This window comes from Madurella fahalii, assembly GCF_045866475.1.
Source record: "Madurella fahalii IFM 68171 DNA, scaffold_2, whole genome shotgun sequence".
Taxonomy (NCBI): Eukaryota; Fungi; Ascomycota; class Sordariomycetes; order Sordariales; genus Madurella; species Madurella fahalii.
In genome coordinates, this window is record NW_027263972.1 from 7,251,036 (window position 1) to 7,278,981 (window position 27,946).

General features: G+C 54.2%; 10 protein-coding genes across 10 annotated transcripts; 5 read left to right on the forward strand and 5 right to left on the reverse strand.

The window, feature by feature from the left end:
- Positions 1-77: 77 nt before the first annotated feature.
- On the reverse strand, positions 78-2,163 carry MFIFM68171_04888 (Glucose-methanol-choline oxidoreductase N-terminal domain-containing protein; the record flags this gene model as incomplete). The annotated part of the gene is made up of 2 exons (XM_071060308.1): positions 78-1,584; positions 1,640-2,163. 2 exons carry the CDS (start codon positions 2,161-2,163, stop codon positions 78-80), a joined length of 2,031 nt encoding a protein of 676 aa, XP_070916409.1.
- Positions 2,164-3,228: 1,065 nt separating this feature from the next.
- Positions 3,229-4,203, reverse strand: MFIFM68171_04889 (uncharacterized protein; the record flags this gene model as incomplete). The annotated part of the gene is made up of 2 exons (XM_071060309.1): positions 3,229-3,675; positions 4,075-4,203. The coding sequence occupies 2 exons, from the start codon at positions 4,201-4,203 to the stop codon at positions 3,229-3,231; spliced, it is 576 nt and encodes a 191-aa protein (XP_070916410.1).
- Positions 4,204-4,792: 589 nt separating this feature from the next.
- MFIFM68171_04890 (uncharacterized protein) lies at positions 4,793-5,914 on the reverse strand (the record flags this gene model as incomplete). The annotated part of the gene is made up of 1 exon (XM_071060310.1): positions 4,793-5,914. One exon carries the CDS (start codon positions 5,912-5,914, stop codon positions 4,793-4,795), a length of 1,122 nt encoding a protein of 373 aa, XP_070916411.1.
- Positions 5,915-9,224: 3,310 nt separating this feature from the next.
- MFIFM68171_04891 (uncharacterized protein) lies at positions 9,225-9,739 on the reverse strand (the record flags this gene model as incomplete). Its single annotated transcript, XM_071060311.1, has 2 exons — positions 9,225-9,509; positions 9,710-9,739. The coding sequence occupies 2 exons, from the start codon at positions 9,737-9,739 to the stop codon at positions 9,225-9,227; spliced, it is 315 nt and encodes a 104-aa protein (XP_070916412.1).
- A 696-nt stretch (positions 9,740-10,435) lies between these two features.
- Positions 10,436-10,768, forward strand: MFIFM68171_04892 (uncharacterized protein; the record flags this gene model as incomplete). The annotated part of the gene is made up of 1 exon (XM_071060312.1): positions 10,436-10,768. One exon carries the CDS (start codon positions 10,436-10,438, stop codon positions 10,766-10,768), a length of 333 nt encoding a protein of 110 aa, XP_070916413.1.
- Positions 10,769-13,225: 2,457 nt separating this feature from the next.
- Positions 13,226-13,886, forward strand: MFIFM68171_04893 (uncharacterized protein; the record flags this gene model as incomplete). Its single annotated transcript, XM_071060313.1, has 2 exons — positions 13,226-13,582; positions 13,680-13,886. 2 exons carry the CDS (start codon positions 13,226-13,228, stop codon positions 13,884-13,886), a joined length of 564 nt encoding a protein of 187 aa, XP_070916414.1.
- A 3,774-nt stretch (positions 13,887-17,660) lies between these two features.
- Positions 17,661-18,826, forward strand: MFIFM68171_04894 (uncharacterized protein; the record flags this gene model as incomplete). Its single annotated transcript, XM_071060314.1, has 3 exons — positions 17,661-17,840; positions 17,905-18,274; positions 18,339-18,826. The coding sequence occupies 3 exons, from the start codon at positions 17,661-17,663 to the stop codon at positions 18,824-18,826; spliced, it is 1,038 nt and encodes a 345-aa protein (XP_070916415.1).
- Positions 18,827-20,067: 1,241 nt separating this feature from the next.
- On the reverse strand, positions 20,068-21,904 carry MFIFM68171_04895 (uncharacterized protein; the record flags this gene model as incomplete). The annotated part of the gene is made up of 2 exons (XM_071060315.1): positions 20,068-21,465; positions 21,518-21,904. 2 exons carry the CDS (start codon positions 21,902-21,904, stop codon positions 20,068-20,070), a joined length of 1,785 nt encoding a protein of 594 aa, XP_070916416.1.
- A 326-nt stretch (positions 21,905-22,230) lies between these two features.
- Positions 22,231-23,829, forward strand: MFIFM68171_04896 (uncharacterized protein; the record flags this gene model as incomplete). The annotated part of the gene is made up of 4 exons (XM_071060316.1): positions 22,231-22,498; positions 22,576-23,251; positions 23,312-23,748; positions 23,810-23,829. 4 exons carry the CDS (start codon positions 22,231-22,233, stop codon positions 23,827-23,829), a joined length of 1,401 nt encoding a protein of 466 aa, XP_070916417.1.
- Positions 23,830-26,052: 2,223 nt separating this feature from the next.
- On the forward strand, positions 26,053-27,830 carry MFIFM68171_04897 (uncharacterized protein; the record flags this gene model as incomplete). The annotated part of the gene is made up of 3 exons (XM_071060317.1): positions 26,053-26,891; positions 26,952-27,309; positions 27,372-27,830. The coding sequence occupies 3 exons, from the start codon at positions 26,053-26,055 to the stop codon at positions 27,828-27,830; spliced, it is 1,656 nt and encodes a 551-aa protein (XP_070916418.1).
- Positions 27,831-27,946: the final 116 nt, after the last annotated feature.

Sequence of the window (27,946 nt, forward strand, 5' to 3'; positions counted from 1 at the left end):
ACCACACGGTTCGACACTTCGGATTTGCCTAGCAGTTTTGCCGGTACCCGATATCGACCAGACGATGTACTGTACCATCATATCCTACCGCGGCCCTCCCTCGCCGCATCATCTAGGATATCCTCTGAAGCCTTCTCACTAAGCAAGAAAGTCGCAATAACAGGAAACGACCCGGGCGTCTTCGGAAACGCACTCCCGTCCACAACCCTCAACCCGAGCACGCCCCTGACCCGAAACTTGCTATCCAGCACGGCCCAGGGATCCCCATCGTTTCCAATCGCGCAAGTGCTCGTAGCATGGTGCCCAAAAGCCTGCTCCCTAGCCCACTGCTTATCCACCTCCCTGCACCCATTTCCCCCCGAGCAAGGCGGTTCCGTGGTCACCATCGGCCCAACCGGCGCCTCGACGGCCGCATACACCCGCCTCGCCCATGCGGCCGCATCCGCGAGCGCCTCCACATCCGCCTCCCCGCCCTCACCGTTCAACACCTCAAAATTAATCTCAGGCGGGTCGCGGGGGTCCGCACTCCTGAGCCTCACCGTGCCCGCCGCGCTCTGCACGTCCATCTTGACCAGGGACATGCCGAACGTGCCCGGGGGGTCTGGCGGGATGTTGGACGCGGCCTCGAGGGGCCAGTAGCCGCGGAAGGCGAAGTTGGCGATGGAGAAGACCAGGACGTCGACCTCGCCGTCGCGGCGCGAGTGGTTCGTGCGGAGGAGGAAGGCGTTGGAGTTGGCGCCGCCGCGCGCGTACGGGCCCTCGCCGCGCCCGTCCCGCCACGCCTCCACGCACGGGTCCTCCGCCGGCGTCGGCGCCCCGAACGTGCACGCCGGGTCGCCCGCCACCGCCTCCGTCAGGAACGGCTGCCCGTTCGCCGACACCCCCACCACCGGCAGCTCCGGGTTGTCCTGCAAGTGCGTGCCCACCCCCGGGACGTCGGCCAGCAGCGGGATGTTGTGCTGTTCGAGATGCGCCCGCGGCCCGATCCCGCTGAGCAGGAGCAGTTGTGGCGTGTTGAAGACGCCTGCTGATAGGATCACCTCGCGCCGGGCGTGCGCGGTGCGGGGAGTGCCGCCGGCGGAGGAAGAGTTGTGACGCGGGTCGGCGCGGTACAGCGATTGGCCTTGGAGGTATTCCACGCCTGTTGCTCTGGGCTTGCGGCCGTGGTGAGGCTGGTCAAAAAGCACGCGGGTAACGAGGCTGTGGGTTTTGAGGGTGAGCGGGTAACGCGGGCTGCCGTTGGGCTTTTTGGCGGCGAAGGTGGAGAGGATGATGTCGCGCGCGCTGAAGCGGCCCCAGGTTTCGTTGCCGTGGAAAGGGAGGCCGAACAGGCCTTGGTTCGTGTCGCGGGTGGGGCTGATGTTGTTGATGTCTCGGGTTGTCATGGAGAGGGTGTCCGCTGGATTGTCGCCGATGGATGAGACCATGGATTCCAAGACTTCGACAATACTGGGGCTGCGGACATAGACGTCACCATCGTTGCTGACGATGTCGAGGTAGCCGTCGAAGCCATGCCCGGGAGTGCCGGGGTCAACGTAGTGGTTGTCCTCGATCCGCTGAAAGAGGCGCCGAAACGTGTTGGCACTGGTTTGGCACTGTTAGCCACTTTCTCGGTCGTCTCCACGCAAACAAAACTTACTTCCAGCTCCTATCCCCAGTCAATCTTCCAATATAATCCCAGTCGCTGCGGCTAGGCAGGACCGCGACGCCGGCATTGATGACTGAAGAACCGCCAAGCGTGGCACCGCGGGGATAATAGACACCAAGCAGATTGGCGTCGGCTGGTGCAGCACTGCCGTTTCCAACCCAGAGAGACCCGTCAGCCCTTTGCCAAGTAAGGTGGTTGTTCTTCAGCTGCTTAGCATCATCCGAGTACTGGCGCACAAAAAAGTCCCAGCGGTTGGCGACGGTGGCTCTGCCAAGCGCGAGGATACTGGTTGTGATGTCGGCGCTCTGGTCATCGCCTGCCTCGAGGAGGAGAACCGAATGGCCGGCTTTGGCGAGATTGGAGGCGAGCGGAGCACCGCCCGGTCCGCTTCCAACCACGATATAGTCGTAAACGTCATTGTCACCGTCGCCACCGCTATGGTCTGGAAGAGCGAGAACGTGGCTTGCGAGAAGCGAGAGGCCAGCGGCAAGACAGTAGCAGATCCTAGCTGCCATTATAAAGCGCGAGATGGAGTACACCTCTGAGCCTGCCCGGACAGGGGCATTTGGGATTGCGCAGCTTTATGCGTCCTGTCTTATAGACGGTTTCTCGGGGTCTTGGGTTTCATGGCGGCTGATGAGCTAACGGGGACTAGTACATCGAAAGTTTGGTAGTGTATGTATGTCAGCGTTAGTTTAAGGGACCTAACACCGAATAAGGCCAATATTTCCGTCTTACCATAAGATTGTGACGCAACCGGACGCAATTCAAGCTTACAACGCCCGTTTTAGCCAGCCCCCGAGGGGTTATGATGAAATCGTAGACGCCAAGATCCAGCCACTTGGCGTGTTTTACCCTCGGTGTCTAATGGCTGAGCCCATTCTCCGTTCAGTCTAACCTGTGCATCACGATTTGTATCATCGCATCCATGTCATCGTTACGACCATATTGTCGCTGTGTTCCGGTAACCCACTTTCGCCAAGCGACTGAAGGCTACCTTATACCACTGGAAGTATTTGATGATGGTGGAACGTACCTAGAGGGAACCGGCCAGTCGAGAAGTCTGCATAGCCAACGGCGGAGGGCAGCGATCCATCGAACGTAGAAGGTTTCGTGGAGAGCCGAATGAACTGTCGGACGCAGCGCGAGCAGTCAGCAATGGGCAGCAACCGCGGTTGGTCGGTCGGTCGGTCTGTCTGCTGTGGGACGTTGCGTGAGGCGAACTGGGATGATGGCTAGATCGAGGTGTATCAGGGGCATCGTGGGCCTTTGTCGTGGGTTTTGCCTAATAAATGATGAGGTAGGCCACTAAGCGCGCCGCCGCGCATGCTTCCTGTAAAGCGCGTGTTGCCTACGCTTCTGGTGTCAGTTCAACATCTTCACGATATAGCGACGGTAACAAGCTCTAGAGCTCAAAATCCCCCTTGCAAATTGTACAATTCCTCCAAAAGTGACACAAGGACGCTCTCGATGACGCTCTGACGAAAGGCCAGGTCCTTGGGGTCCGTATCTGGGTCAGCGAAACACTTCATGCAGTACGCGATGACGCCGCGGAATGCAAACGAGAGATTCGCCCTTTCCTACACCATCCACCGCTTGAGCATCTGCAAATCCGTCGCCTCGTTAGGAAGCGAGTGAGGCCCGAGGTCCTCACTGCGCCGCGAGTCCTCAATCCGGTGGTTCGACCGGATCTCCATAAGGATCTTGGCCAAAGTTAAGAGGTTGACGCTGTCATCGCGGGTGGACGATCCGAATGCGCCGGCTGCAGCGGAGTAGATGGTGGTCCCAGACGGCAGGGTGATGGTGAAAGTGGTGCCAACAACCTTTCTGTACGTCTTGGTTACGAAGGGATGCTGGACGTCAATACGCGTACTCGTTACGTTTGTTATTTTGGGGCACCTCCTCGCAGAAGAGAATATCCGCTCGCTCCAACGGTCACCGATCCAGGGCGTCGTGTAGAGCTGCAGGAACGATGCGGCCAGCGTAATAGCGAGTATGTAACAGTCTTCCTCCGTGAAATGCTGCCACTTTTTGTTGCGTCATGAGAATGTCCTCCAGGGTGACCAGGTTGTGGCCAAGCATTACCGATCGTGTGCTGCCGAATATGTGCCCAGTAACACACCTTGGGAAGCGAGGTCTAAGTAGAAGCCGAGATGGGAATGGCTGGTAAATGTTGAGCAGAGGGCTTTATTATCTCCAGATTAAATGAGTTGCCAGGGCTGAAGCTCGAAAGATACGGCGTTCCGATTACGGGTGGCGGTGAGATATGAAACACGACACCAACAGTTCTGGAAACGCCTTGTTAACAACTTTCTTTGCCAAGGGCAGAATATGCGATACCGCAACGGGCTCAAGACGCAGCCGGACACGCCATACCCAGCAAGGAGAAATATTCAGGGAAGTATGACTTACCGCGGTGGAAGGACCTGGTCTTCCCGCACCTTAACCTCAGCGACATTCCAAATGGCAGTCCCCAAGTGATCCGTGTCCTTAAACCACAACGTGAAGCTTGTATAGTCCGGCTCCCAATCGCCTCCCCCACCGCGAGTCCTCATTTGCCTCTTCCTTGCCTTACGCACCAAGTGGTGCTCCAGCAGCAGGTGGATTTCGTGAGACGAGTGAGAGCTACAAGTTCAAACCCTGTACAACACCTGGTGTAGGTGGGTGGCGTGGCTATGGACCTGCTGCCTCCCGTTGGCCGCCCGTCTGAGATTTCGTGAAATGAATCTCATGCTCTAGTGGCTGAAGACGACACGGCTTCTCTCGCCACTGTCAGTAAGAAGAGCGTCAACATCTTCTCAATCAAGGCTGTCTACTCATCTATGTCACAGACCAAGATTCTCTCTATATTGCAAGTCACATCTACGCCTGTCCGTTTAGACTTGGCGAAGGCAGTTCTCAAGGGGACCTACCAAATGCCATTAGTGAGTTGGTCCTTATGACAACCGCGGCATCTCAGCCAGGTAACGATGAGGATCATGATTTCATGATAAGGGTACCGGTATGAGATAGAAGCTTTCTAAAGATCCAACTCTCCTCACTAAATATCCCAGATCTCCGTAAAGTTCAGAGGTAATCTGCTATCCTAACTCTACCTTATGTACATACGGTCCCAAACCTCCCAAGTCTCTCGCTAACGCAAGTTTAGTTCGGGGTAAGCTTCAAGAGCCGGCCTCTAGGACCATCCTCGATCACCCAGATGGCGCCGTCCTTGTCCTCTCGGATACCGCGCATGCGCCTACCCATTGAGATACGCTGGGCCTCCCTCGCCGTATCACCAGTGATGGTCACGCGTACAATTGATTGTGAGCTGAGACCGGTGATGATGGCATTGCCCTTCCAGCTGGAAAACAGGTCGCCCTTGTAGATGATCAAGCCAGCCGGGGAGATGACGGGGACCCAGAAGGCCTTGGGCGGCACGAAATCGGGGCGTGTGCTGTGCGCGGGGATCGTCCGGCCGTCGTAATGGCGGCCCTGGGACACGAGCGGCCAGCCGTAGTTGGCGCCCGGCTCGATCAGGTTGAGCTCGTCGCCGCCCATGGGCCCCATTTCGACCTCCCAGAGACGGCCCTGGGCATCCCAGTCGATGCCTAGCGGGTTACGGTGGCCAAGCGACCAGATCTGCGCCTGGACGGCGCCTTGGCTGGCGAATGGGTTGCCTGCGAAGGCGGTGCCGTTGTCGTATAGCTTGATCATCTTGCCGAGGTTGCTGGTCATAGACTGGGACGGGGTCATCTGGTTGATCTCGCCGGACGAGATCCATAGCGCGCCGTCGGAGCCGAAGAGCAGGCGACAGGCGAACTGCAGTCCGCCCTGGGCCCTCTGCGAGTGGCGCCAGATGACCTCGAGACCGGATAGCGCGCCGCCGCCGTTGGCGTTCAGCGTCAGCTTGGCCCGCGCGACTGCCCCACCTGCCCCGCCACTGCCGCTCTCGGCGTAGCTGATATATATAATACTGTTCTCGGCGTATTGGGGGTGTAAGGCGACGTCGTGGAGACCGCCCTGACCGCCGTAGGCGACGGCTGGTACACCGGTGATAGTACCCTTGGACTTGGTAGTCGGGTCGACAAGAATTAGGTTGCCTCGTCTCTCGGTGACGAGGATACGGTTGTCGGGCAGGAAGGCGATCGCCCATGGCTCGTTATGGTCGGTGATGGCTGTCGACGTGAACGGCTGCTGGCGAGTGTCCAGCTGTTGCGGTGGGACAGCCAAAGCACCGGCCACCAACGCCAGAGCGTAGGTGACAGAAAGTCCGAGATGCATCATTTTCGGGGCGACCTTTGCTCCCAAATGTATTGTTTTCCTAGACGATCGAGGGGTTAAGTGGCGCACATTGTATAGAAACTCGTAGGCTGTCTGTTCCCCCAAGGTAGGTAGGTATATAAGCAACGGGAGGACTCGACCAACCTCTTGTCCAATTTCAGGCTATTCCCGGCCTTTAATGACTTGATATATTTAAGGTTAATCAGAGCATCTGTACTTCATAACCCCGCTACCGGCAGAAACGAGTTTCCCTCTCGTCCCTATCGCCTGTCCCCTGTAAGTCTCCATGGGTCGACACGTTTGGCAAAGAGTATCACTCGGCGCACCCACCACTTTTACTCCAAACACCCACCCAACCCTGCAGCCACCTGCAAGACAGCTGATTGTAACGCCCCCATTTTGGCCGTAAAATCCGGAAGTTTCCATGTCATGCTCCCGCCCACAGCCGCGCACTAGGTAATCCTCGATTATTACAGTGCGCACCGCTTAATACTGTCGGCGCTATTCCCGACCCATAATTACCGCGATCGAAATGAACTGTGCGATCGAATTGAACACAATGTGCAATCGAATTGAACTATGCGATTGAATTGAACTGTGCAATGAATTACACTGCGCAAATAGATTTAAATTACGTGTACGTGCCTGGGCGTTATCCTACTCGTTGTGCTGTTTTCACTTTTAGGACCCAGGTCGCCACCGTGGTTGAGCTTGCGATGGATGCTGCGTTGCCTAAAGATTTCAGGTTTTTACAGCCAAAAAGTGGGACCTCAGATGGCAGCTGGCAATGCTGCTGAGGGGTAGGGTTATGTGTGGAGGGTGGGTGCATCAAGGTTTTTGGTGGGGTGTCCCGGGTGATACTCTGGCAAAAGTCCGGCATGGCATTCCTAGTACGACCTTTTCTCTCTGTTACGATGGCTGCCGACGCCAAGACCAGGTCCTGTGCTGTAATTTTCCGGGCATCAATATACCAGTTATCAAACTCGTCATCCCCTTTTTTCTTCGTTGCATCATGCGGGGGCTCTCGATCCGTCTCCGCTATCTTGGGATATGTGATATCCTTGTTGAGCATAACATAGTCATGTATTTACTATACCCTACTGTCCTCTCGATTTCGCCGCCCGGAACATCCTCGATATGGCTTGATATCTATCTTCGCCCTTGCTATTGCCGACCATACCACGTGACAGTCCGGAACAAGCTGCACATAAGCATAGACTACCTGGAGATAAGCGGGTATTATAATTAGCTGAAAAGGGGCCATGTGCCGACATTTGGAGGAATTAGAAGTCGGCCTCTTCGACAACAGCATAATTGTAAGGGTAAAACCGTACTTTGGGCTTCGAGTTAGGGGTAGGATATACAGTTGGAGAGGTAGTTGTATGTCCATGCCTTCCCTTGCCCCTGGGAGCAACATATCGTCGCCCTTCCTTACTCCTAGTGGAAACGTACTATTACCCTTAGTTACCCCTAGGGATAACGTACCTCTTGGCTGCTTCGACTCTTGTGGGCGGCTCGTGGACACGGAAGAAGCCCAAACTCCATACTCCGTTGATTCGATCGCTGCGTTCTCGTTCATGCACGTACCAGGGACACAGACACTCAGAATAGCCGAACTAGGTTCCATTGATATCACCCGCCCATATTTCTTCGTTCTTCATTGTGAATTTGTACACTTGATGGAGGCACTCTCGTGGCTCGGCCCGAGTAGTCGCTTTAATGGCACTACAGATCTGGAGTTTGCGATATTTCAGAAGTAATTTGACTTCCTTAATATTTTGATAGAGCTTGCTAGAGAGTTAGAGGAGGTGAATACGCGGTAGTGTGTGTCTAACCATTAAATAGTGAGTTGGGGAAAACAGTCCCCAGAGGGCAGGGTCCCTCTGATCAGAGGGACACAGTTGCTAGGATGGTGCCCCGGGGCTTGAAACTTGCCGTGGGCCCATTTTTCTTTCGCACCATAAGTAGGGCCGTCCTGGCCATTGCTCCTTAGACAGATCAATCTATTCAGCACTTTTCTTCACACTTGTTGCAAGCTCAATTAACGAGCTTTCTTTGCGTGCAAAGCGATCTCCCTCTGATCAGAGGGAGCTCTATCTGCACATGTTGTTTTGACCTTGTTTAGGCTACAGGGACCCGATCTGTGGTGGTGTCGCCTGGTCTGTCTTGTCTTAGGTATCTTATCTGTCTGGCATTAGGCCGTCTTTGCCCTCCCCTTGTTTTGGTGGGTATGTGGGTGTAGATGTGTGTTTCTGCACCATTTCAATCTTCGACTTCAGATTTGTCCACTACCACCTCCTCCTCTTCAGCCTCTTCGGCTTCCAATTCTAGCCGACGAGCTAGATTGTATTCCATCAAGCGGCCCGAATCTATCAGCCAGCCCAAACCCCTCCTTAATAGCCTGAGGTTCCGGGAGCCCTGGCCCTATAATACAAGGCTAAGATCCCGGTGGGTTCGAATTTCCGATCTTAGCCAGGTTCTAAGCTTTGGTGGTATTGGGAACTACACAACCAGGTGCGCTACTGTTTCCCGGCTCTCCCCACAGCTACAGTAGGGAGTAGGGAGGTTTGGGACCCCCGTTGGAAAAGGAAGTCCCGTAGGCCAATAGTCCCTGTTCGGGCCTGTACTAGTAGGGAGCCTGGACTTTGGTGAGGTCCTGGTGTCTCCGAAGTGCCTTGTCGGTAAATAGTAGTTCGGGTGGTCTGGGTAACCTATGGATACCCATGGGTAGATTTTTCCTACCTTAAGTCTGTCAACGTCTCGGTTCCAGCTCTTCGGTCTTTCAACTCCCAACGAACCAGTATCTGCAACCGTACCATAATTCTTGTCTAAAATATTTGTCCATTGGCCTACGAAACCACTTAATGACGATCCCATTATTTGCGTCCTCGAGATCCCAGTGCGGCCTGTTACTCTTTTTTGGTAAGAGTCCAAAACTTATCATCCCCACTAATTAACAAGAGCCTGCCTTTTCGGACTGTAGTGTAGTGTCCCAGGATACTGTAGCCCCACATAAATGGCACGTACACCGACATCTTCCATATATAACCCCAACCCTGACACGGCCAAATGGACACGACAATGGACGCAAGATGCCCATTTCAGCGCAAAAAGTCCACTAAATACTGCAATTGCAATTGACGTTGTTAAAGTACTTAATTCCCCTCAATACGTTGATATCTTATAAGGCCTATAAGTGCTGTTGTCCTACAGTTCGACGGCCTAGTTGTCTATCTGCCTATCTATGTAACTGTTTATCTGACTAAGCTCCTCCCCTACTTCTACGCCCTCTTCTACGCCCTTGTCGCAACCGTTATAGCACCGCTTGACTGGCGATACTCACGTTGTTGTTGTCGTTGTTGTTGTCGTTGTTATTGTCGTTGTTGTTGTCGTTGTTATTGTCGTTGTTGTTGTCGTTGTTGTTGTCGTTGTTGTTGTCGTTGTTGTTGTCGTTGTTGTTGTCGTTGTTGTTGTCGTTGTTGTTGTCGTTGTTGTTGTCGTTGTTGTTGTCGTTGTTGTTGTCGTTGTTGTTGTCGTTGTTGTTGTCGTTGTTGTTGTCGTTGTTGTTGTCGTTGTTGTTGTCATTTTTGTTGTCTTCCTAGGCACCTGCACCCAGACCTCCCCTGCTTCTACGCCCTCTTCTACGCCCTATTCCTTGCGATCCTCGTTGACTGGCGTTGTCGTTCAAGTCTTCCTGCGCTAGGTCGATGCCCTCCATCGCGACGTGTACTGACGTTTAGATGGCAGTAATCCTGTCGCCTCAGAATGCTGGGTGCCCTGAACTGAGCTCGTCGTTACTCGCGACATCGAAGTCGAGGTTATCCGCATTACAGGGGCTAGCGGGCTGCTCGCGTGTAGCGATATCTACCGCAAATTAGCACTAGAAGAGCGCGCGAAAGCGTATACTTACTGGGCGTTTAAATTCGCTCTATTGTGTATGAGATTGAGGCGACTTCAAAGCTCTTGTCGACGTTGTGGTAGGTAGGATAGAAATGAAAGAGACGATGTATGGTGGCGGGATAGGAAAAAAAGGTGGTATGTGCCGACAGTATTCAAGTTGGGTGGGGCTACAGTATCCTGGGACACTACACTACAGTCCGAAAAGGCAGGCTCATTAACAAACCCGAATCACGCAACCTTTTCCGAGTACCCGAACCGTGAGCTGCTATGACGGTCGAAACCATTACATTCCCTGTGTATAAAAGTCGCTGGACATCTTGGTGCCTGTGTCTTATTGAGGCCTAACTTAGCGCCAGGGCTTGTCTACTGGTCAGTGCGTTCTATTTCGTAAAGGGTCATTAACCACGTAGAGCGGCAGAATCGACTGCGATGTATCTTTCTGGGTTACTCGGTGTGAAACTTTGTGTAATTCCGGCGGAACATCATTGTGGCTTTAGAAATGCACCACAGTACCTAGAACTGGCCCGGTTGATTTTGCGCCCATTGGGGCGGTGCAGGCCAGCCATCAGGGTGCCTCTCTCACGTCCCTACAGATCGACACCCACCTAGTGCAACCTCTTCACCATGCGCCTCCTCAATACCCAGAGGATGAGATTGATGCCGCATTCGGTGGGCCTGCATGTTCCCCCTTATGCGATCCTCTCTCACACATGGGACGACGAGGTCCTCTTTGAGGACATTTGTGACCCGCTCAAGCCGCTTGCCGCGCAAAAGAAGGGCTTCGCAAAGATCAAGGGCGCCTATGACCAGGCGCTTCAGGGTGGTAACATGTACATTTGGATCGACACCTGCCGCATCGACAAAAGCAGCAACGCCGAGCTGTCTGAGGCCATCAACTCCATGTTCAGATATTACGCAGAATTAGGACTTGTGTTATGCCTATTTCACCGATGTTGATACCCGCGCCAGCGGGTTTTGCTCTGTTTTCGATCCGGTGAATACTCAGTTTGAACAGAGCCGTTGGTTCACACGGGGCTGGACTCTGTAAGAACTAATTGCCCCCCGGGATGTTCTCTTCTACGATAGGCGTTGGTACTTGATCAGCACCAAAAACTTTGGCACGGAGTCGCTCCCCAACATTTACAGTCTTACGGAGAGAATCGGCGAGAGGACAGGTATCCCTGATCACAGTCTCAACTGGGCCAATGGTCTGATCGAGGGGGGTTTCCTTCTGGGGCCCACGGTTGTGTCGGTCGTTGTCCATGTGCCTCTCTACGACCGACCAGCGCTCTTGCAAGTCTCTTAAATAGTTGCAGTGTAGCACAAAGAATGTCCTGGGCGGCCCACCGGTCTACGACGCGGATTGAGGATGAGGCCTACTCGCTGCTAGGGCTTTTCGGCGTGAATATGCCCATACTCTACGGGGAAGGATGCCAGGCGTTCTTCAGCCTGCAGCAAGAGATTATGAGGGTCTCTTGCGATGATTCTATTCTTGCTTTTCGCGACCCCACCGTCTTCTTCGGTCGTGGAAGCCCGCTCCTCGCGGATTCTCCCCGACTTTTTGCGAATTCCGACATCGAAAGGCCCGTCCGGCCCGTTTCACATGGCCAGCGCGCGCTCGTCACTCCCACTCGTGGGCTCTCGTCTTCGTCAAAAGCTGTTGACTTAATCATCATCCTCTGCCCACCACTCTACACACCCCATTCACCAGATGGGCAGATATCCCTCGGCATTTTGAGCTGCGTGTACCGGTCTGACTTTTGCAGTGGTCCCGCAATCCTCCTAAGAACCGTGGACTTGAACACGCGGACATTCTACCGATATGGACCCATGACTGAAAGAATCAGCTCAATGTATGTGGACCGTACCCCGCCGCTATTCGTAGGTCACCGTGATCTCCTTTCTCAATCTTAGTCCGGTCCATGCTTGCTTCAGCTGCCTTTACTTAATGTCTAACAGCAGCAGCTTGGTGAAGGCATGTTTCTCTGTCCGACGCATCCTTATCCGCCGTCCGCATTTACTTCCATCCGCCTGAGGTGGTACGCGAAAGGTTCCCGATTGGAAGATCCTTTTGCTTTGCCACTCCGGGCATGAGAATCCAGTTTGACAAACAGGGTTCCCTACACGGTACGCCGCCTACCCCCACATACTGCAAGTCGGAGAATAGCAAATGTACGCCCCGTCTATGGCGCTCACAAATACAGCACCGGTCCTATGGAGCTCGAGTGAGCAACCCGGGTCGGGTGGGGCAGTGCCGGTACGCTTCTCTGGAGTCATCATTCTTGGCTTCGCCAGGTTTGGGACCCTCGCGATTGCATGGGGTCGGCGGTGCGTTGGCGGTCCGGATGATGCCCTAAGACTGTGGTGTGCCATCCCGAGCTGGCCCAAATTAGCAAAAACCTTGGGTTTAGGCGCTGGGCATCCTGTTGCCGAGGGAAGTGGCCTGGCGAGAAAGGTATTTGAGAGTTTGGGGCAATGGATGGTGTGGGTAGACAGCCCTCCGTGCGAAGTTGCGGAACAGGACAACTTTTCCTGGAAGGTGGGCTGTGAAATCCGGTGTGGTGATTTTCTGGGTAACCCACTTCTTGAGATGAACGTAAATCTTGTCAAGGATATCTGGGGGCTAGAACAGTGGGAAGAAGAGTGGCTAGATGGAGATCTGGATAGCGCGACGCGGTCTTCAACCCTGTGTACTAAGCTTAAGCAGTTCGATTGGCGCCATGATGTCTTGCTTTTTGTCGCGGCCGACACGGCCCGAATCTGCAAAATGTAGGGGAGTTTGCAAAGGCCAGCATCGCCAAGGAGCAGTACGCGTAATCCGCGCAGGGAGATGGCAGACGCTGAGCTCCAGATTTCACTCTAGCGCGTGACAGAGAATTACCAAATGCTGAGAGATCATCAGATTAGAGTCCATCCGAACGGAGAAGAAGACGAAAGCCCAAAGTTCCCACTGCCACTGCAACCCCACGAGCTTGGTTTTTCACTCACCCTTCCCAGTCGCTAATTAAGGCGGGGTAGCTAGCCCGATGAATCGCATTCTCGGCGCGCCAGTCGATTCGATCGATTGCGCCGAGGGGTATCTTCCGCAATAACCTAATTTGTAGCTTGGCTTGTTAGTCGCTCGGAGGGAGAAAACCGTTGTCAAAGGGACCACGGAACGGGAGAATCACCTACCGTTTTTTCACAAGCGATGGGTAGCACATCCCACGCACCCGACCACACGGTGGGTAGCACCGATCTTGTCATCCCAGTTTTGCCCGGAAACGCATGTCGACCCTGACCATGATGGCAAATAGAGTAGCCAAGGGCATCGCGGCGTCGGGGTTCATATATTTCTCATATTCCCCCAGATTGTCGACCCCAGTTTTCCCCGTCAGTGACATCATGCTCCACATCGTATAACAACTACCCACAATGCACCTCTCCAGATTATTAGCATCCCTTCTCTCTGCGCCGGCCCTCGTTGCTAGCGCTCCCGCTCCCGCTCCCGCTCCAACATCCGCTGTCGACCTCGTCGATCTGCGCACCAAGGCCTTTTCGGGCATAGGCCAGCTCCGCACGCGCTGGAACGAGGGCGACTATGCCGATCTCGGGTGCCTGACCGACACGGGGCTGTGGACGTCCAACGACGCGCTCTGCGGCACCTTCCGAGCAGACCAGAGGGACTCGTTCGGGCTCGCCGTATTCACGCTCACAAGCGCCGCGGGCCCGTGCAGGATCTACGGCGGGAGTTTCCACTGCGAGAAGGGGAACGAGGCGCATGAGTTCGGGGTGAGTACCTTTTGACGCAAGGCGGCAAAATCCTACTATACCGAATTGGCTTTAAACTGTGGTGGCGTCTCGGCTAATGCACGGTGATGCGGCGTAGATCTGGCCGTTCCCCAACTCGATCCCCGGGGTTGACTGCCTGCGCTACGGCAAGTACGGGCTCATGGCTACCTGGGGCAAGAGCCCGCCCAGCCCGGCCGACCCGCCGCAGGAGCTACACATGGTTTCGTACGCTGAGAAGGGCAAGTATGTGTGGTTGACTTGGGCGCCGTTGCGCAAGGGGGGCCCCAAGGATGGGAGCGACTAAAGGGCGATGGGAGTGCAATCTCGAGTCTCGTTGGGTTCAAGGTCAGAGCTCTGGGTGGTGGTAGTGTAGATATCGACAGTGGAGAATATGTAAAACATATCTGGCACTTAGTTTCCAGATCCACCCGGACTTTGCGTTTTCTGCAGATTCCCGTCCGCTCCGCCTAGGGTACGGAGTCTGGAGCCACACCGGGGAACGGACCGAAGCGAACCTGCCGTTGTCGACCCCCAACAAAGCACAGGCCATCCCCCAAGTCCCGAGGCAATAATGGTCTGTGCACGTCTGCAAATTTGCAGACGTGCACAGGCCACATGCTCTTGGTATATAAATTCGCTGCCCCTCCCCCCAAACTTGCTGCAGTTCTCTTTTTCTTCTTCATACTTACCTTGATTGGGTGCACCTGGATCATGAAGCAGGGGCACCAGAGCGAAAGGCCTGCATTGCACATCGTGGAGCCGGTCGCTCTGAATTGTCCTTCTGGGGCCGTTCCGGTCGGAATTTTTGCTGTTCACATCTTTTCACTGTAGACGTTGCCTTGAGTGGCGTCATGGGGAAAAAGTGAAGTTCATCGAGTGTGCCTGGTCATCCCAATGCCTCGCAATTTGATCGGGCGATTTTACGTATACATTGCGCGCCTGCTCTGAACGCAAGTCTTTTGGGCAATCTGGTATTAGGTTCCAAGAGGGCGATTACAAAGAGCCCACCGGCAAGCGACCGTTGCAGAACAGATTCCCCCAGGGCATGGGCTTGTACTAGATTTATTCGGCGTCTATCTTAGCAGCATACTTACGGTTCTCATTCGCCTCGCTCCGCTGGGTCGCGAGCTGCCGGCTCAACGAGCTGTCATATGCGAGTCTCAACCCCCGGATACCTATCCACCCAAATGTAATTGACACCCTTGGGCTTTGCTACAGTGGCACGCATCCGCACCCCATGCATTCCACTCGCTGTCAAACCCGCGGCTGGTCGTCGACGCGCGTCACCCATCGCCGCCAGTCAGTGTTTCCGGAAGCGCGGCATCTCGATTTCACCCAGCCGCTCGACCTGGGCTTCGATGCGTTTCTTTGAAGCCACTAGGCCTTGTTGGATGACTGAGTCTTTGCCTAGACTTACATAGCCAAGAAGACACCCTTGATGCTCTTTGATGGCTCAGTCAGCCTTGCCTCTGCCTGAAACTGTCGGCCGTGTCGCCGGGGCTGGATGGCCGCGTCTCCCCACATCTTGTCGCACGGTCAACACCTCGGTCACCGGCTGAAGAATCTACTAAATCGGTCTTTGGGTTGACTTAACCCCATCTTGGCAGGTTTGACACCAGTTCTCAAAAGCACAACCTCGTCGGTGTTGGCGGCATTGTTGGGCATGGTAGCCACGACACGGTCCGGAGGGTCGCGCGGCGCTCCGCCCATTGCCAAACGGTCATTTTGGCGGGACCCGGTGCAGAGTGTCTTGAGGGAGCGCAAAAAATCGTTAACCTTGGCGGTGGCGGACCTGGCCAGGCCGCAAGTCGAGAGTCTTTTGCCCCACTGCTCGATCATCGCCTCAAGAAAGTCTGCAAGGGTCTGGAGCTCGAGGATACTATGCTCGGTTACGTGAAACGATGCGTCGAAGAGTTGTTACACGTCCCTGCTAGTCATAGTCATGCGCTAGGAGGTTGTTGGCGACGTTCTCGAGCGTTCCGCTGGTCTCGTATGCGGGCACCCGGATCCTGTTATTTTGGCAGCAAGTACCGATTGTGCGACTGGAATCCGCAGCCCGGCGTTCGAGTGGGCGATAATTAATAATGCTCGGGGGCGGGTGGCGTTTCCAGCTACTGTTGATACGCCAAAGTCAAAGCCACTGGCGTTCCTGCGCATTAAGGCATCTTGGATCTCCAGCTGGTCGGGTTCCCACCCCCTGATGCTCGCGCATTTTGACTATTCGTTGGCGCTTTCCGGGTTGTTTGGGCAGATGAAGCTTCCGCGCCGGAATGTTGATGAAGAGCCCATCGCGCGCTACTCCAAATCTCGATTTTCCACCGGTGCCAGGCCGCTGTGATTCGTAAAATTAGTAGTAGTAACATTGAGTAGACCTCACCTTGCCGGACCTGCACTAAAGTGCAGTGAGGTGGCAATCATGCTCTGAGGGCAAGGTACTGGGAAGTCTAGCACTTTCTACGTTGTCCAGAGCAATATCGAGGATTTACCGGCTTCGACGGCGGCTTCATCGTGAGCTTCACCTGATAGCACGATATCTCGTCCAGCACCATGGTGAATAATTACAGTTACCGATAGTAGGTATCGATTAGCGAAAATCCAAGAGGGTGCCCGCGCTAAAACACTGGAGCAGCTACAATATATCTGGCATGGTAGTAAATTTTCGAACTGCATATAAGGAACAAGCCGAATCTTCAAGTGCGCGATTCGGCGACGAGGCTCACACCCTAGCATTCGGCGTAAGCAGCTCCGAAGTCAGCCGCAGGAAACGCTCAGCAAAAACGCCACCCATCTCACGCTGTTCCTTTATTAGACACAGATTCTTGTGGCGTTGTTAGTGTTGTTCGACGTCCCACACCGACAAGGCCGGTCAGGAAAAGGAGGCGGCCCAAAAAAACGACCTTGTTCTCTCGAGGGGCAAACTCGACATCAAGTCGACCAAGCTCGGAGAGAGACGTTTGATGACAGGCTTGTCTTGATCGAGGATGGCTGGCTCCCCTGATCTCCAAGTGAGACATGGACGTGCACAAGTGCCTGGGTAGTTCACGGACCGCATGGTTCATAGACTATGCTTTTTTTGATCGATGTTCCCCGGCAGAAGTTATGTTGTCTTCGTTATTAGTACGTAACGTTACAACCTAACGGCTGTTTGTGATAATACGATGACTTGGTGAGATCAAAGGTTGATGAGGACGAGGATTACCTGTGGCGTTGAAGGGGCAGATGGTTTCAAATCGTGCACCAGTTTCGCCTTGGTTCAGCATGTGTCTCGAAGATGGGAAAACAGGGTTGCGGCCGTGGCGATGTGCGGGTAAAAGGCCATTTCAATCTGTGAAATCTGAGATGCGTTGACCGCATCCCCACCACTCACACTCGGAAGCCTAATGCCGGGGACCACCAGATTTCAGTCGTTTCACTCACGGCCGATGTTTGGCAGGCCTCTGCACGATTCTCGGGCTGATAGCGCACAGTAATGGCGCTTGGGACTCATTTGGCCCACCTCCCCGGCTGGAGACAACTGGAGTTCAGCGATCTTCCGCGCGACTGGACGCCACCGCTGCCCATCCATGGGGGGCGCCGGGTGCTCGCCGGGTGGAGATGCAAGCCCACTCGAGCACGCCCCTGACCCATGTCACCGAAGACTCGGCGCCGTCTGGGCCAAGGGAATTGAGTCGGGGCGGTATTATGTGTACGTGTACCATTCATGGGCATTTGAGAGCAGATTCGCACTGTTTGTTCGAGCCCGCCGATTATTGTGGCTTTTTGCCTGTGGTCGTTACCGCCGGTTGGGAACCAATTTCGCTATGGTGATCATCCCGCCTCTGCTCGGCCCCACGGCGTTTCCCCCTGGTTGGTTTTCTCTTTCTTGCGTGGACGTTATGCGCAACGCGATTGAACGACAATAAATCCTTTGCGCCACCGCGAATCCATAGCTACGTCTCTTCCCTCCCTGCCTGGGTAGCTCTCGCATCATCGAATTCCACCTTCGGACTCTTGCCCAACCGTCTCGACCCGCAACCGGCCGGCGCGCCGATGACGAACAGGGTTTTGGATCGATGATCGGCTTGTTGGCCGTTTCGTTATGGCGGTCAGCAATGCGACGGCGGCGCTGCCCCCAGACGAGAACCAGGGGCCGATGCTGATTGGGGTCGTTCTCGTTCTCTTTGTCTTCACCTTCATCGTCTATGCCGCCCGGATATGGTTCCGCCTGTCTTCCGGGTGCGCGTTGACCGTGGCAGATTACGCCATTACCGTTGCCATGGTGGGTTGCTAAATTGTACCCTTGCTGCCCCAGCACTTCTGACGTTGCCTTTTGTTGTTGGTAGATCGCAAAGACCATGTGCATCGGCTTCATGATCGCGGCAATCCACCAGGGCTTTGGGAGGCATACCGCTCACATTGAACCTGCCAACATGCGCAGCATCCTCAGCAACCTGCTGGGCGTGTTCATGACGGGCGTGGCCACGTCGGGGACCGCACGCATCTCCATCGCATCCCTGCTGCTGCGCTTCACCATGGAGCGAACATGGCGCATCGTCCTCTGGATCCTCATCGCGCTACAGGTCAGCAATATTCTGGCTTACGAGATCGTTAAGCTGGCGCAATGCCAGCTTGTTATTGCTGGCCAGGCCCTGCTCAGGAAATCGCGGTGCTTCCCAAAGACGCAAGTCTGGGCGTTGAATTACACCAACGTTGGTAAGCTGCGGTCGAGCACCCTACGCTGCAGCGGCGCTGGCCGGGTTGGAACTGACGTGGTTAGTAATCTGCATGCTCAGCGACTTGGTCTGCACCGCCCTGCCCATCTTCGTCGTCTGGCATCTCTCCCGCTCCGTCGTCGAAAAAACACTCGTCATCATCCTCATCGCGTCCTGTCTGATCGCAACGGCGTGCAGTATCCCGAAGATCTACTATCTCGCCACGTACGACTTCAACTCAGACGATAGGATGTGGCATCTCGTGCCCGAATTCTTCTGGTGCCGCATCGAGGAGGGCATGATCATTATTGCCGCATGCGTGCCGCTTCTGAAGGGACCGATCGAGCGCTGTCTGAGGAGGTTTGGGCTGCCGCAGTTTGACTCTCGGCCCCGAACACTAACTAGTATTGACACGCGAGTTCTGGGGAACAGGGTGAAGGGCGGATGGCCAGATGAGGGGCAGAGGCAATGGAGTATACCGAGTGATGTCGAGGGGGTGGTGATTACAAGGACCGGGACGCGTGAGAGGGAAGCTGCGAATAGCGGAGCTTAGGTAGCAGGAGGGCCTCACCGGCGAGTACACGGACCGACAACAATAGAAACAAGAATCTTGTGCTCTGGTGTTTGGGAAAGGAGAACTTGGGTCGGCATTTAGAATGGTACTGTCCAGTGTTGGTTGCGGTGGTAAGAACTGCACACTTACGCATGGGCATGGTATGACAGCGGACCTCGATGGTCTTTCTCCTATGTCCTTTTTACGATAATAGGTTCTATATCTCAACAAACAAGAATACATATTGCTACTTCCTTAACATGGTACCGCGGCTCCGTTGTCAGCGACTGATGAGACAGCTTTACTCCCAACGCAGAGGACAGTGACCTCGATACGGAGGGAGAAAAGCGGCCTCGAATTGTTGGGGAAGCTCGGGGGCTAGTTTAACACTCTAGAATATCCGCGAAACCTGGCCTGTCCGGGAAAATTACGAAATTAGATAGTGACCACTTGGGTAGTATCATGTCTTCTCACGCCGGGGTGCATTTTGACAGAACCGGGATCCCGCCGCCAGCGTTTCGGACATGTCCCGTGTTGAAGCGGACCCACAAGCGCCGCCCGACCATTCCCCGCCCCGACCGGTAATCCGTGCCAAGGAGGGCAAGTTCTATGCTCCACTCCAGTATTCCCTGAGCTATTGAACAACACCTAACTGGAGGACGTGGGGGACTCAGGCTTTGCAGCTTCTGATGTTCTAATTACATATTATCCGCCGAGACGTACCGCATTGCGTTTTTCCTCTGCTCTGTCCTCGTTCAGCGGGAGTCTCGCGACTTCCGTGATGGGACGAAGTGCGTTCTCTTCCAAATTGTAACGGAAAAGGCACAGCGAATTGCCTATTAGAGGTCACATTCCAGCATAAGAAACAGTTGATACAGGGCTACGTGGTACGAGCATTTTTTTTCGCGATTAATAAAGGCCTTGCCTATGGTTTCTCATCTGTTTGGACTCCGTGATTTGACCAAGACGAGTTACGGGCATGGGCGAGCTCTTCAGGAAGCTCCGGCTAGATTCGCCTTGCTACTGGATGTAACGTTTTCATCATGTCCCACCAGATCCATGACGCAAGGCAGCGGCAAACACGCCACGTAAGTAGCCGACGCCTGGGCAGCATGGTTCTAGGCTTCCCGACCACGGTCGTCATCCATTTCAAGCACCCAGGTTTAGTGTAACAATAAACCTCACATTGACTTGTTTACAAACCGGCGGAGAGCAAACCTATCACCATGGGCTTATAATCCCTAACATAATTCCTCCAAGTCTTCTTCTATCCTTCCGATAATAGCAAACACCTCCTTCTGAAAGGATTCATCATCGATCGCCGTGTTTGAGTGACAGGACTCGCATTGTATGCAGCGACGTACTGCGTCCGCATAATTTGAACCACCGGCGGTGTTGACTCTATCCAGCAGCTGCAGGGCTGATTGTTCGTTGTTATTTATGAACGGGTCTTCTCTGCGGGCGTAGAAGGTAGTGATTGTTTGGCCGAGCATGAGCTCTGTGAGTAGTACGCCGAGGGCAAAGAGACTAGGATTCATGCCCGGTTTGACGGTAGTAGAAGGCTGCTCCGGCCGTGGTGCCCCAGGCAATTCCTTCATGAAATACACCTCCTTATACGGCATCATCCCGTCCAGTCTGGCCAAAAAGATGTCGTTATGCGTCGGGGAGGTAGAAACCCATGGCGTCCCGTAGAGCTGTAGCATACTCCTGGCAACGAGGGAGGCCAGGCGTAGCTTGTCTCGGTATGGAAGCTGGCATCCCGAGCCTACGCCGCCCGCTAGGATATCTCCCAGGCAGGCCAGTGACCAGTGGCCTGCATCGCCTAGGCTACCGTGTAAATATACGTTGTAGCGCCGACGACTTGGACATGCACCATTAATGATGTGCCCGCAGCATATCCCACTTCTATGCTTTTGCGATCCGCGTATCACGTTGCATATATTGTCAATTTCATAGGTGGCGCATCCTCCGTCCAACGCCCCATTATCTGCACTGAGCGTTGCAGTAGTCGTGACCGACGCCGTACTCGTCATCGTATGCTGGCTTCCCGTTGCCCTCTGGTCCGGCGGTGTGCGGGCTGCTGTGCGGAGTGATTCAAGCTGGGTGCCTGCCAACGAGGGGAATCTGACCTTCCTCCGCGCTATCTCGATGGTTGGCATGGATGCCGCTGCCTGATGCAACTCGGTTCCCAGGCATCGAACAGCTATCTGCTGCCATACTTTCATGGACACTGGGTCCGACGAGTTCGCGTCTGAATCCTTGGGCAGTGGCTCGAGGGAAATGATGATGTGGAACTCGAGGCTCTTCATGACTTCCTCATCGTCGTCTTGTGGGACAACGGGGTGTGATTCGGTTACCATTTTCATTCCCACGGTATGGGAGTTCGGGCATGCACAATGCATGACATGTCGTAGTGCGTGATGGATGCTGCCGGATTCCTGGCGGATAAGCTTGAAGAGCCTTCCCTGCGACCGCTTCCGTCTCTCCGGTTCAAGCTCGATGTTTAGAGCCATCAAACTCTCTAGGCTTGATACACCCGATCGGATCTGAGCGATCAACTCTTGATAACTGGCTTTCTGCACGACGAATGCCAACGGCTTCAGCACCCGTTTCATGGTCACTTTTCCCATCCACTCAGCCTATCAAATATCTGTCAGATATTGGCGCCAATAACTGATGCACGCTGCCCACCTTTCCATCTAGCCCTATGTCCAACTTTGTTCGGATGTCGTCTACCGCTTCCTGCATATCGCGCACAGTGGCCTCGAATACCTCGATTGACCGCCATAACCTCTGCCGGACTCTCTTGTGAATGTGCGGTTCCCTCCATAGATGGCCAAATGGGTCGCGGATCATTTCCTCAATCTGGCCTTGGTCTGCAATTCCAATTAGAAGCTTGTCGAGAACGTTCTCAAGCTTGACACGCTCCGTGTCAAGCTGTCTGATTAGGCTCTTTAGCTCCCTCTGGTAGAAGCGCCAATTGTGCAGCGTCTTGACTCCTTGCGAGTAGAGTTGTAGGGCTGACACAATAATCGGCAGGCTTCCTAGAACAACGCCAGCGACCTCAAAGCCGGACATTTCTTCCAAGGTAGCGCGAAGGAGACGGCGTATGAAGTGAAGTCCAGGGCCATGGGTTGTAGAGCATTCGGAGCTGGGCTGGGAACACCGCACGTTGCCTACGAGGTGCGTCTAGCAAACTTCATCCATCCAATCAGTTGCTCTCCCAGATAGGCCAGGCAGCAATCAGACTGCGGGGAACCCCGCGCGATCTTCCCACGGATATCAAAGCTCTGGTGTCGTTGACTGCCTACCTTACTTCGGATATCATGACCTGACACAAACGTGACCTTCATTCGACTTTCAGAATTCACGACGACCAAGACAAGCGGGCTTTTCGACTAAGCATGACGAATACCATCGCCACAGAGGTCAAACAGTGTCTGTATCAGTTTGAGGTGCTTCTAAGGGCGCTCCGCGACGAAGATGGTGTCAAGGCCGGCATGACCGACGGTGGAATCGCCGATCAACTCGCTCGCTTCAAGGTGTGGGCGGGTAATATTGGAGCACACCGCGCTGGTACAAGCTCGCTTGATTATCGACTCCGCGATGCGTCGAACATCCGAAAGCAGGTGGTGAGCTTATTGACGGACTTGGAGGATTCCCTGCGAGATGGTATGACAGTAGCCGCAGCCATGCTATTTCTGGATTAAATTCGGTATCTTCAATCGAGACTGATTGGAATTCTATAGCATATTCAATTGTCCGCGGAGAGACACTACCATTGGACGAATCAGCAGCAGCGGATGACGCATCTTCAAGTTCCGACGAAGAGGCGACCGACGCGCCGCACTCAACAAGCACGCGCCAGGAGGTAACCGTTGAAACAGAGATGGCTCAGATATCCGCCGCCATTATGGAAGTAGTCGACTGCTTGTTCAGACTATCTGTGGCAATACGCAACCCGGCACCACACGACCGTCTTAAGCGTGTTCCTCGCCTTAGTTTATCTGCATTGGCGTATTTTGACAGATCACACGTTCGCGAGAAGTTCCGACTAGCACCGGAAGATATGGTGGAGAAACTAGCGTTAGCAAACTCCCGAAGACGCCAATACTTGGAGTACAGAAAGTCCCATCATGAGACGCTGGCTCAAGGCTTGGAGAGTGGAGTAATTGGCGATACGGATTCGAGCACTGTTGCTTCTTCCATTCCGCACCAATTTAAAGACGGGCATGATAAAGGGTACGAGTCGCCGGACGAGGACACACGATCCCGGTCCGACTGGTCAGATACCTCATACGCCTCGTCTCTAACCGCCACCGGTAAACCGAAAGTACCTCCACTACCCGCAGCCGCCAGCCTAGGGCCTTTCCAGTGCCCCTATTGCTTCATGATGATCTCCATATCAACAGAATACGCATGGAGGTAAGTTATCGCCCTCTTTTTCGAATATCAATGGCTAACCTAACTGGTTGAACCATGCAGACAGCATGTCTTCAGCGATCTTAGACCCTTCATCTGTCTCTATCCAGATTGCGAGACTCCAGAACAAGACTATGCCAGACTCCACCACTGCATGCAGCATGTGAAACAACAGCACTGGCGAATCTGGAGCTGCCCGTTTGGCTGCAGTGGCGATATGCAGTCCGCTCGCTCCTTGAATGACCATCTCTCGAACTCGCACGGAGATCAAATCAGATGCCGTGAGCACTTGCGTGATCTTCTAAAAGGTTCCCATAAGCCTGACAGCGCTCCCGAAACCTGTCCTTTGTGCCAAGAATCTCTGGCTGGGATGAAGAAATTCGTGCGGCACGTTGGCCGTCATCAGAGAGACTTGGCCTTGTTTGTACTTCCAACACTGGACGGGATAGACGACGAACTTGAGCCAGAAATCATTGACAGCGGCATTATTCGATCAATAGGTGAAGTATGTGAAATAATGAGCTACGGTAAAGCCGTGATACTGATGTGGCCCGATTACAGGCTTCGGGGGCCTCTTCTGAATGGGACAGCGACCCAGCTGCCGGTCAACAATCTCCTAAAGAGTCCGTACGCGAATTGCAGCCAAATATTGAAGGCCAAGGCTCCGAATTGATTCACTCTGTTCAAACAAACCCCGACGATGCTTCTAGCTCCGGATCTAACCGGATTTCCGACAAACCTCAAACACCATGGCTAGGGCAGGCGGGGTGGGAGTGGACGGACCCGGAGGCTGCCGATTTGGCAGCGACCGAAGATTCCGGCCTATCATCCTCTTTTACTGACCAGTCGGCTCAGGTGCAAAAGATTTCACCAAAGTTGGCATCATCCCTCCCAGAGGATACCGAACTGTCTCAAGTTACCCATTCCGAGGCTCGCCCCTTTGTCTGTGAACACTGTGGCAAGATGTTTGAAAGAAAGGACCACCGCGAGAAACATTTAAGGAATCATACGAAACCTTTCAAGTGTATCTCTGATGGCTGTGATGGCGGCTTCGCCCAGCGCAAAGACATGACCAGGCATATATGGTCAACGCACCCGGACCTGGCCCGGCTTCAGGGAATTCCTTCGAGAACCCATGCCTGTCCGGTATGTGCTTACACTGGCCGGAAAGATAACGTCAGAAGACACATGAGATTTAGACATGGCTACTTGAACCCCTCGGGCTTTCTAGATTCGAGCCCGCCAAAGAAGCCAGAAGAAGGTCTTGAGGGTTAGAAAGGTTGGGCTTGTTCTCGACAATGGCGGTTGTGTTGAACTGTAATTAGTGTATTTCTGAACATATGGCGGAGGCGTATTCAACAATGTGCGCGTGACCTCCGTGGTCGCATAAATGCATCCAGTCTGGTTTTGAGCGACAAAATCCCTACGGCGACGGATATATGCTGAAAAACCGCCCTTTGCTCGGCTTGGGCATCACGCTGATGGTTTCTCAAGCCCAACCAAGGTGACTCTCTTTTAATCTATAGCTATCTGAAGATGTCGTGATTAAGCGGCTTTCCAACTATCCCGTTAACTGACCGTCGTCGATGTCGGCTACGAGTGACTTAAGCTGATCATTGTAGCGGGAGATCTGGACCTGGACCTCGGAACTGCGGTATCGCAGTTCGGCTACTACCACACTCTCATCCAAATGTCCCCATATACAGGGGATGCTGAGATTAGTACCAGCAGATACTTTCCAGCTCATGTTGCATGGTGCGAGCAGTGTGGACGATAGCTGGATCAACGACGGGGTGCCACCGCGGTGCCGTGAGCCTTGATACCCGCGCCGCCAACGCTTCACCCCTCAACTCGTAGTCCACGGTAGCAATACTTCCCTATTCCGATTCGAACTTTTGATGTGGTTATGTGCCCTGAGTGCTGATGATTGGAGGTTGTGGATGGATCGGGTTAATTACCTAATTCAGGTTAAGGTACAGTACCTACATTCGGTTCTGGGCGTTGGTGCTTGCAACCCAGACGTCTCGCTTCGGCCCTTCATCTGGCCGGGCTCTCGCTGTGTAACCCACCTAACCGAGGATATTGGTAGGCTGGGTTGCTTATCCCGAGGGATGGGTGGGTTCACCATGACCCCTTGAACCTCTGCTGTGACAAAACGCCAGCTCGCCTCGCCGGCTGCGGAGGCCTGAACGCCGGGCAGTTGTGCTGTGGTGTTAAGTGCCCTGCATGACCAGCTGCGCCACAACTCTGCAGAAGCAGAGGAGGCAAGGCGCCTCCATGATTTAATGGAACTAAGCCAAGCCATCGGCCGCTGCTGGTCCGGTTACCCCGCCAAATACTCGGGGATTCAAGGTTTGATAAGCTTTATTCCTTTTTTCTATCGCTGGACATTGCTTTAGGATATTTCTGCAGCGCACCCCGCCCATCAGCGCGCTGGCAAGGCTGTGCTGGCGCTGCTACCCGACCCCAGACTATTGACGCCTTGCATAGGACATGGTCAATCAGCCACCACCAACCATGGCGGGAAACGGCCTGGTACCGTTTGAGAACGAGTCCTGGGCCCTTGACAGGATGGCAATGCAGATGCTCCGACGCGGGGAAGAGCCGCCTGCTCTGAGAGGGGGTGATGCCTCATTGAACAAATAACTAAACTACCAGCAAGGCTTTTGCTTGCTTAGGTCTTGCGTCTTAATACCGCACACGGCCCTGGTGGGCTATTGGTCGCCAGATTTGTCCCCAGTTCCTCTGCCACTTCCCACGCAACGGCAGCCCTAGACTCATCCGATCCAGCCTAGCACTTTGCAATGCTCGCAAGTACACAGCAGCTCTTCTTGTCATTCTGCTTGTTGGTGAGCCAAAGCTGGGCCGCGCCACTCTGTCATCCACCTACTATTGAGTTGAGCTTGGGCGACTGCAGAATCCTGGGAGCGGACGAGGGCGAAGATGTGGACTCATGGGGCATCCGAGTGAGCATCGATGGCGCCAGCGACCTGTGTCTGGTCCCTTCTACGGTTGTGAACCACACATTCCTTACGACAGACGATTTGTGCGGGCCCGACCAGCTGAACGCTCATGGAGTGCAAATGTCAGCCGCGCAATGCCGTTCGAGACGTGGCGGGTATATATCTCAGCCATTGTCTATTGTCTCTACTGACGGCCTAGGTGGCGCGAATCCTGGCTGGGGGAGCCTGGGCAACTCCATCGACTCGGCCGCAGAAGCAACCCTACATTTGCTCAATCAAGCGGTAACGATGACCGTGGGCCTCATTACCAGTGGCCAGCAGTCTACTGCATCTCACCTGGGCCTTGCTTCGGGTTCAGTATTGTTGGAGACGTTGAAGAACATGGGCCTGATCGGGGCGCGGTCGTTTGGGCTCAATGTAGGGTCCCAGAGTGTCCTCTTCCCCAAACGTGGCAGCTTAGTCTTGGGGGGGTACGACCAAGTCAGCCCTGCCGGTTCTTTCGCCCAGTTCGCCATCTCGAATCCCGACCAAATTCATGAACGGCATTGCCCCCTCCAGGTCTCGGTTACGGGGATGACGTTGAGCATGGAACGGACCAACAACACGGCAGGAAACAGCACGAGCCTGCAGAGCGTGCCGATCATCCAACGGGCAGACCCCATGAGGTTTTGTATAGAACCGCAAGTGTCGTCATGATCCCGGGGTGCAGAATGGTGTATTGCTGACCGCAAGTGCTCTAGTTATGACAACCTCTTCAGAATGCCCGGCCTCACTGTTGACAAGGTGGAAAATTACTTCCGAGAAGTCACGGGGTATAACGGCGAGACAGTGGATCCTGTAGTGTACAGAGACAGGCTGCTTAATCTGGAGCCGGGCTTGGCATTTCCCGCCAGCGCAGGCTCCTTTAATGGAACGTTGCGACTAACCATCGAAGACAAGCTGACCGTTGATATCCCACTTTATGAATTGCAAAGGCCTTTGAGGGGTCTTGACAGCAACGGAAGAGTGGTGTTGGAGCCCGAATACAACGAATTGCAGATTTACCGCCAAGAAGCTCCTAATGATGCCCCCGTATTGGGGAAGGCATTTCTTTCACAGGTAGATAATTGCGCTTCATGATTTCATATTACCTGCAGTGGCTAACTATTACGCGTAATCAGGTTTACCTGTTTGTCGATTACGAATCCGGAAACTTCTACCTGGCGCCCCAGGCCCCTGGAGTCACAACCTCGCGTCCTATTTCTTCCACAACGTGTACTACGGGTCTGAGTCCCACGGACAAGGGCCTCATCACAGTCGGCTCTGTTCTAGGAGTCATTCTTGTCGTCTCGATTGGATATGCAATGTACCGGTATTGCTGTGCACCGTTACTAGTACGGGAAAAGAGGAGTTCACCTGTGTCGGCACCAGCAACCGATCAACACACAACCCAGAAAGCAGGCCCTCCAGGTCATGACGCTCAGTCGACCCAGCAGGCCAGAACCGAGGAATCCCCTGGCGAAGATGGCCCTGAGGATGAGACTCACCAAAAACTTCCAGGACCACTTCCGCAACCTGTGGTCAACTTCGAAGAAGCCCAAACAGGGAACCAAGAGCCGGGGGGGCCACCGATACGGTGACAGACATTGCAGCGGTGAAGATAGAGAAGCCAGATTCTCTGGTACAGTCGATGGAGAACCTTTGCAAGGTTTAAGGGTGCAAATTCCCTGTGTGGCAATCCTCTGAGGTGCTTCTG